This window comes from Urocitellus parryii, chromosome X (assembly GCF_045843805.1).
Source record: "Urocitellus parryii isolate mUroPar1 chromosome X, mUroPar1.hap1, whole genome shotgun sequence".
NCBI lineage: Eukaryota > Metazoa > Chordata > Mammalia > Rodentia > Sciuridae > Urocitellus > Urocitellus parryii.
The window spans coordinates 101,514,373-101,531,542 of record NC_135547.1 but is presented as its reverse complement, the minus strand read 5'-3'; the positions used below and the strand labels follow the sequence as shown (position 1 = coordinate 101,531,542).

The following is a 17,170-nucleotide window of genomic DNA, read 5'->3' as shown; positions in this document are numbered from 1 at the left end:
CTATACCTCATCTGCCTACAGCTACCATCCAGACATTCCATTCAAATTAGAATGCACTGCTTGAGTTATAGCTCCTATAATCTAATCATTTACCTCTGAATATTCCTGCATTAGCAGGAGCTTTGGGGGAATATCACACATCCAAAGCATAAGAGCAAGAGTGTTTTTCTTCCTTTCCCAGTCAACCCTGTCCCCATAGTAAATCCAAGAACTCCAGAATTTCACATTAGGTCTAGAGGGATAGGACTTGATTCTTGGACTGAAGAAAAGATACTGGAATGCTAGGTTCGTTTGTAGAAAGTTCCTGTTCTCCAGTATTCTGATGTTCTTGATACTGTCGCTGGTATATAGTCTTACATAAAAAACAGGGCACAAAAATCAGGCTTTCTGTTACTCAGAATAGTTCCAATGTATCTAGAGAAATCACTACAGTAACAACATAGGTTATCCTAACTAGGCTAGTGGTAAATTACAATGCTAGGAGGACACTGTTCTACCCAGAATTTCACTTTCCTGTGCTTACTTCATTGCATAATAGGCTTGTTTTTTGATATTTCAGTATTTAATGAACCTAATGTTTAGGCTTTCTTATCTCTGGTGTATTATCTTGTTTTGTGTTGCTACAATGAAATACCTAAGGCAGGCTAATTTTATAAAGAAGTTTATGTAGCTCACAGTTTGGGAAGTTGTAAGTCCAAACAACATGGTAGAGGCTCTGGTAAGAGCCCCGCCCTCAACTGTCATCTTTTGGCAAATGGCAGTGATGGGGGGCATGTGTGAGAAGAAGAAGTCATATCTCCAAATGGGATGACATTAGAGATTCTGGAGTTCCACAGTCCCTTCTAAGGACATGCCCCAGTGACAAGGACTTCTCACTAGACTCCACCTCTTAAAGGTCCACCACCACACTGAGGAACACAGCTATCAGGTGAAAGAAAGACCTAATAGTTACATTTATTAAGTAATTAGGTCCAAACAGTTTCATCATTTTTATCCTGACAGCATAGTAGCTGTTTGAAAGAGTAATATGCATAAATTGGAAGAAAACAATATTTTATCTTCATCTTAAATAACATGGCAATATACTAATAGAAAGTATGCACATATTGGGCCCTGCTGGCTTCTCAAATCTTGGAATCAGATTGGCTACTGCCACCCCCATTTTTTGTTCCATGCTGATTTTTCACATGGCACTTGTATTTTTTTTAATCACAGCTGAAAATCCAGCTTTGCAAGGAAAAGGAATGTAGATCTATCCAATGATAAAACTGTGAAGTACCTCAAGCTCTAGTTTCTGTGGTGTCTGACAGATGTTGACTATCACTGCTTTCCTTCAAATATCACTGGATCTCCTTCAAAAATGTAAAATATACTGTATATCCTCTGTGATTACCCCCAAGGGCTTTGTTACACACTTTGGGAACCAAGGTACTAGTTTCTTGCCAAAGCAAAAAGCATCTGACTACTCCCTCTTCCCAGAACAGTAGATGCCTAGCTATTTTACATCTAAGTAACTACTGAAAGAAACTAAATCATTCTTACAGAACAACAAAACTGTGTGCTCTATGGGAAGTACAAATAGAAGTATTCTATAAATTTTCAAAGTTAGTTTCTCTTAGCTAAAAAAAGCTATCTCCTAGAAACTTGGCTACAAATATATTTTACACAATATACAAATACCTTTGGTAACAATATTTTAAAATTTCAGTACTGCTTCATAATTAGAGGTATGTTCATGGCCTACAAGATTCTTTTCATTCATTCTCCAAGTCTTTCCCATTCTGCCTTTTCATTAATCCTATTCTGTACCAAGTTCTTTACTAGATGTTACAAAAGAAAGAGTTTGAGTCAAAATACTAATAATACATGGTTCCTGTCCTCAAGAAGTTTATAACCTTAAGGGGAAACCAGAGTCATAATAAAAATCATAATAAAATTTGCTTAATAGCTCTAGTCCTTAGCATGTCTATCTAATGAAATAGGAAGTCAAGTCTGGGGAAGGTTTTAGAGGATGTTACACTGGAATAGGAGTTCACTAGGCAGAAGAAATATCAGGTGCAAAATTATAGAGGCACAAAACAGCCAATTTATAGAATGGTTAAGATTTAGTTTAGCTGATAATCAGATGCATGGTAGGTTAAGCAACAAAGAAATCACTCAATATTCATATCTTTCATGTCCTTTTCTAATGAATGATCTTATTATTTCTTTTCCCTCCCTCCCTCCCCCCCCCTCTCTTTTTCTTTTTCTTTTTCTTTCTTTTTTATACCAGGGATTGGAGTCAGGGGCACTCAACCACTGAGCCACACCCCAGCTCTTTTTTGTATTTTATTTAGAGACAGGTCTCACTGAGTTGCTTAGCGCCTTGCTAGGTTGCCAAGGCTGGCTTTGAACTCGTGATCCTCCTGGGTGTGCACCACGATTGTGGGTGTGCACCACTTCACCTGGCTCATTATTTCTTAGCCTGGTCTATTGTAAGCAGTCTTTTCCTGGCCTTTACCCATCATTCTATTCCCCAATCGGTTGTGTGTATATACACTGTTTTCTAGGTTACTCCCCACTTCCCACCACCCCGCCTGCCCCAACTATTGATCCAAAACCTTGATTGGCTACTAAATAGTTCAAAATGTGTAAGCCTAACATTAAGTGCCTCCATGACCTGGAAATTGGCCAGTTTCCAGTTGCATTTCCCAGCTATTTTGAATCTTCTACTCTGGCCCTACTAACCAGCTCATTGTGCCTCATTTGTGTCCCTTTGCTCAGTTCCAAGCCATCTCTCATTGTTTTGTTTTCCTAGGATATCTTTTCTTGCCAGCTTTGCACGTTCCAATCCTGCCACTCTTTGAAAAACCAGCTCAAGTATACTTTTCAGGGGCCCTTCCCCAGGTGCTTCCCCCTCACTTCTAAACGCACATGTATCCAGTGGAAATAGACCTCAAAGAATATCAAAGTTCAGTCTTACAGCAGAGTTTTTTATGTATCTTTTATCTTTGTTACCTCTTGCATTGAAGAACCTTGGAGCAGAGATCATCTGCTACTCATCTTTGTGACTTGTCATATTCTCATTGCATACAGTAAATATGTCCTAAGAAAAATAATTTTGTTCACTTAAAATAACAATGTAGCCATTAAATACTGGTTCCTTCAATGATATTGGGCCCAAGATAAGAGACCCAATTAGATAATTGGAGTAAAGGTTTTTCCAAAGAGGCTGTTAATTTTTAGGCCCTATCCTCTGCTGTTTTTCAGCAAATTTATGGACATGATCTCACTTAGCTAAAGATTGTTTACATTAAAATGTCAATTTTAGTAACCTTCGGTGCATTGAATATAAAATGGATGGGATAATCAAATATTTTGGCTTAAGTCAGTAATTTAGGGAGTAAATTGAGTAGCCCTCTTATTTCATTTGTTTCCATTGTTTTCTTTTGAAGAGAAAGCACGAGAGCTTATTTATTAACCACTATAAAAAAGTGGTTATTATTCTTTAATGAACATATTTGTGAGTTTATCAGTCTTAGATTTGAAATATTTTCTGTAAGTAATTTCAACTGAATCTGAAAAAAGGTTTAGGTTTTACTTTATTTCCTATTAAAGGAAAACTACATGTTCTAAGTAGCATCTCAAGGCACATTTACATTGTGTATATTTGTCACATCATGTAATCTATGGTTAAGACATGCATGTGATTCTTGACAGCTGTGGGTTAACTCACACAATTTAAGAATAAGGAAGTAGAGGGAAGTGTTCAACTAAAGTGTAAAACATCATTGCTTTAGTTTTGATTTTTTACCCCCTTTGGTGCTGAGGATTAAACCCAGGGCCTGATAAGTGCTAAGTACTATCACTGACCTACACTCCCAGCCCCTAGTTTTGAATTTTGAAGTTCTAATCCTAGCCCTTCCAGCCTGGAAATTGCCCATTGTTTTTGAAAGGAGATGATCTGATCTCATCCTATAAGTCAAAGCTATCACCTTCTCCTTTACTTTGTTTCCACATTGAAAAAAAATTCTAATTCTGGTGTTATCATGTAAGATTCATTAGATTTCCAGATTACTTTGAAAAGGACTGGCAAATGCTCTGCCACTAATTCTTGTTCTTTAGTACCTGGTGGCCATAACTAATCTATAGTAATGTCTTTCTTTCTTGCTGGTCAGATTTTTACTCCAAGTAATATCTTTTAATTGACTGTATTGGCAAGTGAGATAAGATATATTCACCAGCTTAGTCCATCTAGAGTTCCCAGTATTATATTACATTGCCTCTTGGTACAAGAAATACATAGGAGATGTTTATGGAATGCTCTTGGTAATTTGATTAGGCTGGGATTAGAAGATCTTGTGTCCTGCTTCATTACCTCCCAGTTACTTATCCTTCTGAATTAGTCTGTTTGGTTAGAGTTAACTGTTTTCCTTACCTCTTATTTTCCATTTAGCTAGCATGCAAGAAAAAAATATTTTCTCTTTGTAGTATTTTGTAAGTTTTCCTCCTAAAAGCTCAAAGTACATTATTATTATGATGATGATTAAAGATTTGAATGCTGGTGTATTATTACCAAGGAACATTAGAATTTCTGCCAAATCCAGAAGACATTATCTCATATCTTGTCTTCTTTTTTATTTTATTGGTTATTTTTAGTTACACAACAGTAGAATCCATTTTGACATAATTATAAAATCATGGAATATGTCTTGTTCTAATTCAGTCCCCAGTACCTCTCCTTCCCCTCCCCTCCCCTGACCCCCAACCCTTTCCCTCTACTTTGCTGATCTTTCTGCCTTCAAAATACATTATTGCTGATTTTTTGTTTTTTCCTCAGGAAAACTGATTGAAAACCCAGAGATAGCTTAAAACTGCACTAGCATATGTACTTTGTTTAAAAACAAGGAAGTTTATGGTTTTGATCAACTTTGCACTTGTCAGACCATATACAGATTATTGCACTTAACATAGGACACTATTTTTTGAGAGAAAAATGGTGCAGATATTCATTTTATATGACAAACAGATGAAGAAAAAAGACCTGTTTACCTTGGAAAAGAGAAGCCCCAAGGGAAAACAGTTACTGCCTTTCTTCATGTGCTAGTTGGAGGAGACTTGGGTTGTTTTAGAGCCAATTTAGACTAATGGCTATGAAGTTGTAATTCAGTGAAATGTCTCTTGAAAAAGACCACTGTAGTCAAAAAATATGACAAATGCATATACCATGCTCCCTTTCAGGGGATGTGCAAGTATATATTAAATATATATTAAGGGCCCTAAAAACATCATGTAGTAAGATTTCTCTTTAAATTTGTTAATCAACGCATTCCATAAACAACTTCCTCAGAACTAGTTTTCTAAGGAGTTGGCATTAGAGTAGTAATTTTCAAATTGTGATAATGAGAATGGTAACATCAACATTACCTGGGAACTGATTACAAATGTAATTTCTTGACCCTGGCCCAGACCATTGGAATTAGAAACTGCTGGTAAGTCCCAGCAATCTGTGTAATAATGAGTCCTAGGAGATTCTGATGTTGCCAAAAATGTGAAAAGCACTTCTAGTAGATTCTGTTGTTATTCTCCAACTCAACAGTGCCCTTTTGGTTTCTTTCAAAGCATTTTCCATAATTTGTATTTTTAAATTATTTTTCTAATGATATTATATAACTCAATTCATTTTATAAATGGTTTCCCATACAAGGTGTAAAATAAAAGAAATACTTATTGAAGGCCAACCATGGTTTTTACCCTAGTGTAGTAAGTACCATCTAGCTGGTATTAATTTGGATACTTTAAAGAATCCTAAATAATTAATCTGTATCTTCTATAAACTGAAATATGTATTTAAATAATGAGGTAAAACATAAATTCACTGTCATTGTCTTCTTTTAAAAATACTTGAGGGACTAGGATTGTGGCTCAGTAGTAGAGTGCTTGCCTAGCATGTGTGAGGCATTGGGTTCAATTCTCGGCACCACATTTAAAAAAATGAATAAATAAAATAAAGGTGCTGTGTCCATCTACAACTAAAAAGTTTTTTTTTGAAAAAATACTTGAAATTTGGAAAATGGAGAACTTTCACTTTATCATCTTAAAATATCTGTTTTGAGCCGGGCATGGTGGTACATGCCTGCAATCCCAGCAACTTGGAGCCTGAGGCAAGAGAATGGCAAGTTCAAGGCCAGCCTCAGCAATTTAGTGAGAACCTCAGCAGCTTAGCAAGACCTTCTCTCAACATAAAATAAATAAATAAAAAGGACTGGAGATGTAGCTCAGTGGTAAAGCACCCCTGGATTCAATCCCTTATACCCCCCCAATCTGTTTCATGCCTTCTCCCATATTATAAATTCATAAAATTAGGAAATTTTCTAATCTTTTAACATTAACAGAGATTAAATTCTGGTGGTATTAAATTTATGTCTCCAACAAGCAAGACACTTTTAGAAAAACATTGTTAAAGTACAGCTTAAATTGTATTAGTGTATAAAAATAAAAAGAATGCACCATAAGTGCACATGTAACTATTGCCTAATTTATTATACTGGGCGTCATAAACATGTTTTGAATGTTTATATGAAATGCCTCTAAAAGTTATGCAAAATAATTTCCTTTTCCTTAAGAAGGACAGTAAAATGAGTTTGGGGTGTGTTAAAGTGTCACCACACTATACTTAAGTGCATTTAGAACAAAATTACTATTAGTGTTTCCTTGGAAGGAATTATAGCCAAATTTATCTTAACTTCTTGTTATTGTTTTGTCACTTCTTTTGAAGTCAGGGTTCTCTGGGTAAATATTATTAGGTCAATTGCAGGTCTATTTCTTCTTAGATGGACAAATACTGAAAGACTTCTACAGTCTGAATTTAGATTTGGTTGCTGCTATCCAACAGCCGAATGCCTTGGGGTATCCACTTACTGTAATGAATATAAGTAGTGGTATCATTATTACTATATTTAAACACTCATGCTCAGCAGGAATGTGCTAAAGTTTGATTATAACATGGTAAATTATGTCACGGGGCAACTGCTACTGAAAGGACACACTCACATATGAGGAAGCTAGCAGATGCAGTGCTTGTGAGCTAAGTGTTACTTCATTGCTGACTCACACAAAGAGGTTTAGGATGTTGCCTGTGTTATCTGAAGAACATCTGGCAGTTTCCATCTTGTATTGTAATTTACCTTATGGAATTTTCATTCCATTTTTATGCTTATTATTATATCTCTTTTTAGTTTTCCTCACGGGAGAAAGAGCCAATTCAGTATTAAAACGCTACCGAAGAGCTAATGGACTTTTTGAAGAAATAAGACAGGGCAACATTGAACGTGAGTGCAAAGAAGAAGTCTGCACATTCGAAGAAGCCAGGGAAGCTTTTGAAAATAATGAGAAAACTGTAAGTATATGAGCATTTTGCCTACATTTTGATTTATATTTGAGATCTGAAGTATGCACATTGTTATTAATTAAAAATTAACTTTTTCGAGGAAGCCTGAAAGTGGCATGTAATAACATTCCATGCGTGGGAAAGCTAAGTTCACTTCCCTGTTCACTGGTGTGTTTCCACAGGATTCTGCCAAGAGCAAAGATTCATCAACTTGGCAAGGGAGAAGAATTTAGTTCACCCAAGGCTTTGATCTAGAAAGATAATATCCTTACCTACTACCAAAGAGAAAGGATGGAGGAAGCTAATGAAAGCTGATAATATTTTTAAATGTTTTACTTCTCCTATTAAAGAAAAAACATATTTAGACTCCCCATCCCCATTCAGTGAGACTATTTCCCTTTACCTCTCTTTATTCTGGACTGTGTGCTCTTCAAGGAGAGCAGGGATGGGAAATCACAAGGCAGGGGTGTATATTCTATAGAACTGCTTCACAGTTGGAAATCACATTACCAGAGGTAACCATTGTAGAAAGATCTAGTGCCCTGCACCATGAAAATAACACTAGCTGCTAAACAAGTGATGGCTGAGGTGCTGGAGGGATATAGAACACACCTCAAGAGCAGTGGATGCAGAAGAGTTTTAAAGAGAGGGATTTTGATCTTTTGTTAGGTAGAGAAAGCCCCAGAAGGAGCTCAAGGGAAGATGCTTAGAGAGACATGATTGCTAGGTTCTAGTATATACAGCAAAAGCAAAATTCATTTAGAAATTGATAATCTGTGAAGTTCATCAACTTTGTTGATTCACTTGGAGTTTATTGTTGTATATAGTATGAGGTAGGGATCTGATTTTTCCACATGACTACCCAGTTTTCCAAACACCATTTAATATAAAGCTCTTCTTCTCCCTAGTGATTTTAGTTAACATTTTATCGTGTACCTAATTTCCATATGTCTATTTGGCAATTCCCTATTCTGGTCCATTGGGCCATCTCGCTGCTCAAATATTAGAACCATACTGTTTTAGTTATAGTGGATATGTAGTATGTTTTAGTGTAAATTAGAACTATTTCTCCTTTGTATTGACTTCTTCAGTGGTTTGTGAGCATTGCATTCCTGATGTTCCAGATAACTTTTAATATTAACTTGCCTAGCTCCAGGAAAAAAAAAAAGTCAGTATTTTTACTAGGACTTCTTTCAGTTTATATCCTTTCCCCTAAAATTTGTTCTTACCACAGCCTTTCTGATTTCATAAATATTAATTTCATCCATCCATCTCATTGTTGGTGTCCAGAAGTTGCTTCAATCACCATTCTTCTCTCCTTTTCATATCCCACATTCCATCTGCCAATAGTTGGTTCTATCTTGAAATTACATTCAAAATGTAGTCACATTTCAGCCTCTCTACATGTTACCATTATATATCCAAGTCACCACCACCTTCTCATCTGTATGATTTCTTGGCCCTCTTTCCCATAATTGATTCTCAAAACAGCAGGCCATACTTTAAAATCTCTTTTCTGCATTTTCTCATCTCCCTCAGTAAAAGCCAAAGCACTCAGAATCATATATAAGATACTACATAATCATCTCCATCTCAAACTTCCACTGCTCTGCAGTTATTTTATTTATTTATTTATTTATTTATTTTTTGGCCACATCTCTTATGACACTCTACGCTTTATATTCACTTTGCTGTGGCTTGATTGTGCCTTCACACACACACACACACACACACACACACACACACACACACACCACAGTTCTACCTCATGGCATTGGCACTTGTGCTTTACTCTTCCTGATGGATGTATCTGAGCTTGCTGATCTCGGTCAGGTCTTTGCTCAAGTTCACTTTCTCAGTGAGAAAGTATCCTACCTTAAATTACAACCTGGAGTCCCTTCCATGAATTATTTTTCTTCCCAGCATTTATCACCATCTAACATCCATTTGTTATATTTGTTAATTGATCACTCTCTCCCCAGGACTCTTAGCTCTATGACAACAGCATTTCTCATCTGTTTTGTTCTTAGCTATGGTCCCTAGCAAAGCTGGCACATAATGGGCACTAAATAAATATTTGATGATGGAATGAACTAATGGATTGGCATATTATGAAGTACATTTAATGCATAGGAAGATGTGATTTAAAACTTTTTCACACATTGACTGAAAGAGGTGGACTTTAAAATGGATTTTTATTATATTGACATTATGTTTGTTCTCTTCTTTATAGTTTAAAGTCTGTAATCCAGGTTTGCTTATGCCATTAAAAGGCCATTTACAATAAAGTGTGTTGAAGGGCTTTTGTCTAAGTGTAATAAAATTGGCAATCTCATCCTTTATTTGCTTTAGAATAACTATTTCAGAATAGTGGGGTTTTTTTATGTGCTAAGAAGGATCTAGCATTGGACAATACAGTTTCATCTTAATCTTGGCAACGAAGAAAATGCTTGGCTTTTGAGATTTGCTTTCTACTCTTAGACTTCTTATTATTTTTTTTTAACTAAATTCTATTGCTTGGAACAGGTTTACTTACACATATTTTCATCATCCCCAATGTAGACTCTGTGATTTTAAAAGTCCACTTTCAGTAGACTGAAATTTTACTTGAAATTCTATTTATAATTCTTTACCTAATTGGGAACACAAGTATAATTAGACAATGGGAAAAAATGTGTTGTGCTTAATGTTCCTCCTTATCAGATTTACTCAGACCTCATCTGCTGAATACCTACTACATACCAGACATAGGACACATAGCAGTGAATAACCTGCCACTCACTCATGGCTTTTGAGATCTGATAGAGGTAGCTGACATATACACAAAAGTTCATAAACACTCTGTACATCTTAAATATATACAATTTTTATTTGTCACTTATACCTCAGTAAAGCTCAAGGAGGAAAAAGCAGTAATTATCTGAATGGCATGCCCAAATCCTCTCTGTAGAGAATTAGATAGATCTGTTGGTGTCTCAGCTCTGCCATCTACTGACTGTATTGCTTTGTAGTGAACATTTCACCATTTATTTTTATGTCTTTTGAAGGGGGAAAATTATACCCACAGCCTAGCATAGAGAAAGCTTTCAATAAATACATTTTATTCTAGTTTTTAGGTGAATTATAGATACTTTATTTAGGAATCATTACTAATTTCTATCATTGTTATTTTTCTCTCCTGTCTATGGGACCATGAGGGTTCTCTGCATTTTGGAACTTTTTTTTTTTTGTACTGGGAATCAAACCCAGGCAGGAGCACTTTACCACTGAGCCTCATCCCCAGTCCATTTTATTTTTATTTATTGATAATTTTTTAATACTGGGGATTGAACCCAGGGGCACTTTACCACTGAGCCACATTCCCAGCCCTTTTCATTTTTTATTTTGAGACAAAGTCTCAGTAAGTTGCTTAGGGCCTTGCTAAGTTGCTGAGGCTGGCCTTGAACCTGCAATCCTCATGTCTCAACCTCCTGAACCACTGGAGCTTTTAATCTGGAGGTGCCATGAAGAAAATAGTAATAATTGTTTTCTTGGTGGGTTTTTTTTTTTTTTTTTTTGTGTGTGTGTGTGTGTGTGTTCTAGGGATTGAAACCCAGGGCCTTGTGCAAGCTAGGCAAGCACTCTACCAACTGAGCCACATCCCCAGTCCTAGTAATAACTCTTTAAAACAACAATTTCATAACTTTATTTTTCACAATTTCTGGTTTATTTTGTTTGTCTTCCAAAGTGGTTATTACCAAACTTCAAGGTGCAGATAAAGTTACAGATAAAATTTAAAATTTTTCTATAAAATTCATGACCATTTTAGTTAGCTTTCTGCACTGTGACAAAATACCTGAGAAAATCAACTTAAAAGGAAGATAGATTTATTTTGGCTCCCAATTTCAGAAGTCCATGGTCAACTGGCTACATCAGTTTGGGCTTGTGGTTAGACAGTACATTATGGCAAGAAGTATATGACAGAGAAGGCCTACTCACCTCATGGTAGTTGGGAAGCAAAGAAAGACAGGAAGATGCCAGGGTCCCAGTATGCCCTACAAGGACACCCCCAGTGATCTGACTTCCTTCTACTAGGCCCCACCTCCTGAAGTTTGCACCACCTTCCACTAGCTTCACCAGCTGGGACCAAGCCTTCAACACATGAGTTTTGGTGGGACATTTAAGATCCAAACCATAACAATGACTGTGACTCCTCAAAACTGTCAAGGTCATAAAAAAATTTAAAAAAAACACTGAAGTAACTCTCACAGGGCAAAGACTAAAGAGACATGATGATTAAATGAATGTGGGTTAGATTCCAGAATAAAAGGACAACAATGGGGAAACTAGTGAAATCCAAGTTTAGTTAATAGCAGTGGGCCAGTAGTGGTGCAGTAATTATAATAAATCTACCATTGCTAATATAAAAGCTAACAAACACTAGGGGTGAGGGGTATTGGGAAATGTTGTATATCATCTCTGCAACTTTTGTAAAATTTAAAATTATTCCAAACTAAGAGAGTTCATTTTAAAAATGCCCAATCCAGGGTTCACAGGACTTCATGGGTTCAGGGAACTTGCTTTAATAGATGACACTTTGTTAGATTCTAAAGCAAATTGTTTAGCAAAAACCAACTTAGAATACTTGAGGATTTCTACAGTGTGTGTTATTTCTGGGGGTGTTGATGACTGTTATGTCTGGTATTATCCCAAGTCGTTCTGCTTCCTGTACACCCCATGCTTCAACCCACCTCCAAGTTACAGATGTATTTAGAGACTAAGTTGTTAATATCCAAGAATTTGAGATCTAAGTCCAGCAATTCTATTTTAAGATAATCCCTCTCATTCCAAAGTGTTGTCATTTAATTTTTTGTAGAAATTACTGGGAAAGAAAAGGACATGCCGTATCCCCTCAAACATGTTACAAAAGCTACATTGGAAATCTTTGAATTCAGAGTCTATGGCAAAAGGTAGCATGTAAACACTTGTGGTCATCAACAATAATTATAAGAAGTGCTCATGTCTGAGGTATTTAAGAATTCATCATTAGTTCCTGGAGATTACTCATTTTACTTGCAGGCAGAAACTCAGATTCTTTGGCACTCTTAGAGATACTCTTGTTTCAATTAGGTTCTCATGATCTGTTGATGACACTTGAGCTAGATTTAGAACTTTAATTCAGGAAGGAAGAAAGGTGGAAGATGAACCTAGGCACAGAAATACAGGAGGAAAACTTGACATATCACTATGGCCATATTTCCCTGCACCATTCCTAGACTCATCCCAGGCCCTCCTAAGTGAGCCAAATAAGATGTTCCCCTTTAGACAGCTGGAGATGGTTTCCTGGGGGCTCTCAAAGGCTTCCTCACTACTTCTTTTGGGAACTCTTGAGAATAAGTTAAATGGACAAAATATGTCATTTTGTACAATTGGCACTCTGAGTTATTGCAGAGATGAGGAAGATCCGGTTTCTATAGGCAGACATCATTGTCCCTTATACGATCAAAGTAAGTTTTTATTGATCATATTATTGATTCTGATGTTAATTTCGTGGTGAATTTTAGCCTCTGGTAGTTGGGCCCTTTTGTAAATTCATAAATCCTCTGCAGTCTCAAGTTATTCTTGTTGGGTTATAGTTCTAACATAATTAGGAGGGTTTCAACCCATATGATATTAGTAAAGTAGTATACTGGCTCCTGTGGGAGTCCCTTCTTCTATGCAGTGTGTTAACATTTACCTGCAGTGACCTCAGCAGGTTTTCTCTCCCAGTACCAGTTCAGATCTAAACTTACTGAACACATACTAGTGAGATGGGCAGGTGCATTTGTTGTCACTTGCAGAATAAACTGCACTGTGTATTTAATAATTCTGCATATTATAGACAGCAGTGTCTAGTTAAAAATGTCCTGTTTGCCAGGCATAGTGGCACACACCTATAATCCCAGTGGCTCTAGAGGCTGAGGCAGGAGGATCACAAGTTCAAAGCCAGCCTTAGCAACTTAGCAAGGCCCTAAACAACTTAGCAAGAACCTGTCTCAAAAAAAAAAAAAAATTAAAAGGGCTGGGGATGTAGCTCAGTGGTTAAGCACTCTTGGGTTCAATCCCCACTAGCATCCCTCACCAAAAAAAGATATCATTTTTTTTTTATGGCTGGATAATATTCCATCATGTATATTTAACACATTTTCTTTATCCATTCATCTGTTGATGGGCATCTAGGCTGATTCTGTATTTTAGCTATTGTGAATGGTGCAGCAATAAATATAGGCATGTAGGTGTCTCTTTGTTATGCTGATATCATTCCCTTTGGATATATACCCAGAAGTGAGGTAGCTGAACCACACACTAAGTTAAGTGAAATAAGTCAGTCACAGTAAGACAAAATACATGTTCTCCCTCATATGTGGATGTTTTAAAAAGTTGATCAGAATGTGTAATAGTGATTCCTAATTGCTAGGAATGGTGGAGAAGGGAGAATAGAGCAATGTTAGATAACCCGTACACAAAACAGAAGTAGTAAGTTTTGGTGTTCCACAGTATGGTAGGATGACTATATTTCACAATAAGCTATTATATATTTTATAAATACTAGAAGAAAGGCATTCAAAGCCTCCAAACTAATGATGTCAGAAATGTTATCCTGATTTGATCAGTAAGTATACACATATTGAAATATCATACTGTACCTCATAAATATGTACTATTATTATGAGTTAATAAAAATTTTAATGTTTAAGGAGATGGAAATTTTAACTACCTGATTTGATTATTACCACACTGCATACATATATCAAATTATCCCTGTGTGCCATAAATTTATATAATTAAAATAATAATTAAAAAAATTTAAAACTGTCCATTTTTAACTTCAACATTCAGTGTGCTTTATGCTTACCTCTTCCTCCTCCTCCACTCCTTCAGCTGCTGCTAGACTTTGACCATAGATCATAGAATGAGGAGAGGGGGGCATAGTCTCTTGTTTAACTCCTACACTCGCCCACTTCTCTCTTCTCTGGTATTTTGAGGACTGGGAGGAAGTAAGTGAAAAGAGAAAAAATGTTAACTGGTATTGCTATAGCCTCTTGTTAACTATCACTAATCCTATGGTGAGCCCAGTTATAAGTTGGGTGGGAGGTACTTAGCATTCTTTTTTTTTCCTTGAATATTTATCTACTTATTATTATCATTATTATTATTTTTTCTTACATACATGACAATTGTGGAATGCATTACATTCATAATTATCCATTCACAGCACAGTTTTTTGTAACTCTGTATATAAAGTATGTTCACGCCAGATTATGCCATTATATGTCAGCTCTTTTTTTTGCATTACAATTCTTAATACACCTTTATACCACCATTTATCATATCTCTGTTTGTATATAAGGTATGATGAAACCAAATTCACATCTTCATACATGTATTTTGTATAATAATGACCAACTCCTTCTACCATCCTCGCTAATCCCCTTCTCCCTCCCTTTCCCTCACACCCCTATTCCCTATCTAGAAGTAATCTTCCTCCCATGCTCTCCCTCCCTACCCCACTTTGAGTCACCCCCCTTTTATCAGAGAAAACATTTGGCATTCGTTTTTTGGGGATTGGCTAACTTCACTTAGCATAATCTTCTCTAATGCCATCCATTTCCCTGCAAATGCCATGATCTTATTCTTTTTTAGTGCTGAGTAATATTCCATTGTGTATAAATGCCACATTTGTTTACTTTTTATTTTATTTGTTTTAATTAGTTACACATGACAGTACAATGATCTTGACATATCATACATTTGAATCAGATGGGATATAATTTCTAATTTTTCTGCGTGTACAAGTTGCAGAATTACATTGGTCATGCAGTCATGTATATACCCACAGCAATAATAACGTCTATTTTATTCTGCAGTCCTTCAATTCCCCCCTTCCTCTCCCCTCCCCTCCCATCACTTCTCTCTACCCAATCTAATGTGACCCACTTCTTTTTTTTTTCCCTCACATCATCATACCTGAATTCTGTATAACCAAGGGGGTCTCCTTCCCTCTTCCATGCAGTACCCCTTCTCCCTCCCTTTCCCTCCCACCTCTCTTCCCTATCTACAGGTAATTTTCTTCTCATGCTCTTCCTCCCTACCCCAATTTGAGTCATCTCCCTTTTTTTATCCATTCATCTACTGAAGGGCATCTAGGTTGGCTCCATAGTTTAGCTATTGTGAATTGTGCTGCTATAAACATTGATGTGGCTGTGCCCCTGTAGTATGCTGTTTTTAGGTCCTTTGGGTATAGACCAAGGAGAGAAATAGCTGGGTCAAATGGTGGTTCCATTCCCAGCTTTCCAAGGAATCTCCATACTGCTTTCCAAATTGGCTGCACTAATTTACAGTCCCACCAGCAATGTTGGAGTGTACCTTTTTCCCCACAATGTATGAGTGTACCTTTTTCCTCACCAATGCTTGTTATTGTTTGTCTTCATAATGGCTGCCATTCTTACTGGAGTGAGATGGTATCTTAGAGTAGTTTTGATTTGCATTTCTCTGATTGGTACAGGTGATCAGCATTTTTTCGTATATTTGTTGATTGATTGTATATCCTCTTCTGAGAAGTGTCTGTTCAGGTCCTTGGGCCATTTATTGATTGATTATTTGTTTTTGTTTTTTGGGGTTTTTTTTTTTTTTGGTGATTATCTTGTTGAGCTCTTTATATACCCTAGAGATTAGAGCTCTATCTGATGTGCGAGGGGTAAAAATTTACTCCTAGGATGTAGGCTCCTTGTTCACCTCACAGATTATTTCTTTTGCTGAGAAAAAAACTTTTTAGTTTGAATCCATCCCATTTGTTGATTCTTGGTTTTAATTCTTGTGCTATAGGCGTCTTATTAAGGAAGTTGGGGCCTAGCCCCACGTGATGGAGATTAGGGCCTAGTTTTTCTTCTATTAGACACAGAGTTTCTGGTTTAATTCCTAGATCCTTGATCCATTTTGAGTTAACTTTTATGTATGGTGAGAGATAGGGATTCAATTTCTTTTTGTTGCATATGGATTTCCAGTTTTCCCAGCACCATTTGTTGAAGAGGCTATCCTTTCTCCAGTGCATGCTTTTGGCACCTTTGTCTAATATAAGGTAGTTGTAATCTTGTGGGTTAGTCTCTGTGTCCTCTATTCTGTACCATTGGTCTACCAGCCTGTTTTGGTGGCAATACCATGCTGTTTTTGTTACTATTGCTCTGTAGTGTAGTTTAAGGTCTGGTATAGCGATACCACCTGTTTCACTCTTCTTGCTTAGAATTGCTTTAGCCATTCTGGGTCTCTTATTTTTACAGATGAATTTCATGACTGCTTTTTCTATTTCTAGGAGGAATGACATTGGGATTTTGATCAGAATTGCATTGAACCTGTATAGTGCTTTTGGTAGTATGGTCATTTTGATAATATTAATTCTGCCTATCCATGAGCTAGGAGGATCTTTCCAACTTCTAAGGTCTTCGATTTCTCTATTTAGGGTTCTGTAGTTTTCATTGTATAGATCTTTCACCTCTTTTGTTAAGTTGATTCCCAAGGTTTTTTTTTTTTTTTTTTTGAGGATATTTCCTTTTCAGAGGATTTGTCACTGATATACAGAAATGCCTTTGATTCATGGGTGTTGATTTTATATCCTGCCACTTTGCTGAATTCATTTACTAGTCCTAGAAGTTTCCTGGTAGAATTTTTTGGGTCTTCTAGATATAAACTCATATCGTCAGCAGATAGTGCTAGTTTCAGTTGTTCTTTTCCTATATGTATCCCTTTAATTTCTTTTGTCTGTCTAATTGCTCTGGCCAGTGTTTC

The 17,170-nt window shown here is 36.5% G+C and overlaps 1 protein-coding gene across 1 annotated transcript in view; it reads left to right on the top strand.

Moving 5' to 3' along the window:
* Prrg1 (proline rich and Gla domain 1) overlaps positions 1-17,170 on the top strand; it is a 97,803-nt gene that overhangs the window by 60,016 nt on the left and 20,617 nt on the right. Inside the window, exon 3 of the mRNA XM_026387581.2 lies at positions 7,218-7,378. Coding sequence (XP_026243366.1) covers positions 7,218-7,378 — 161 coding nt within the window. The remainder of the gene's footprint in view (positions 1-7,217; positions 7,379-17,170) is intronic.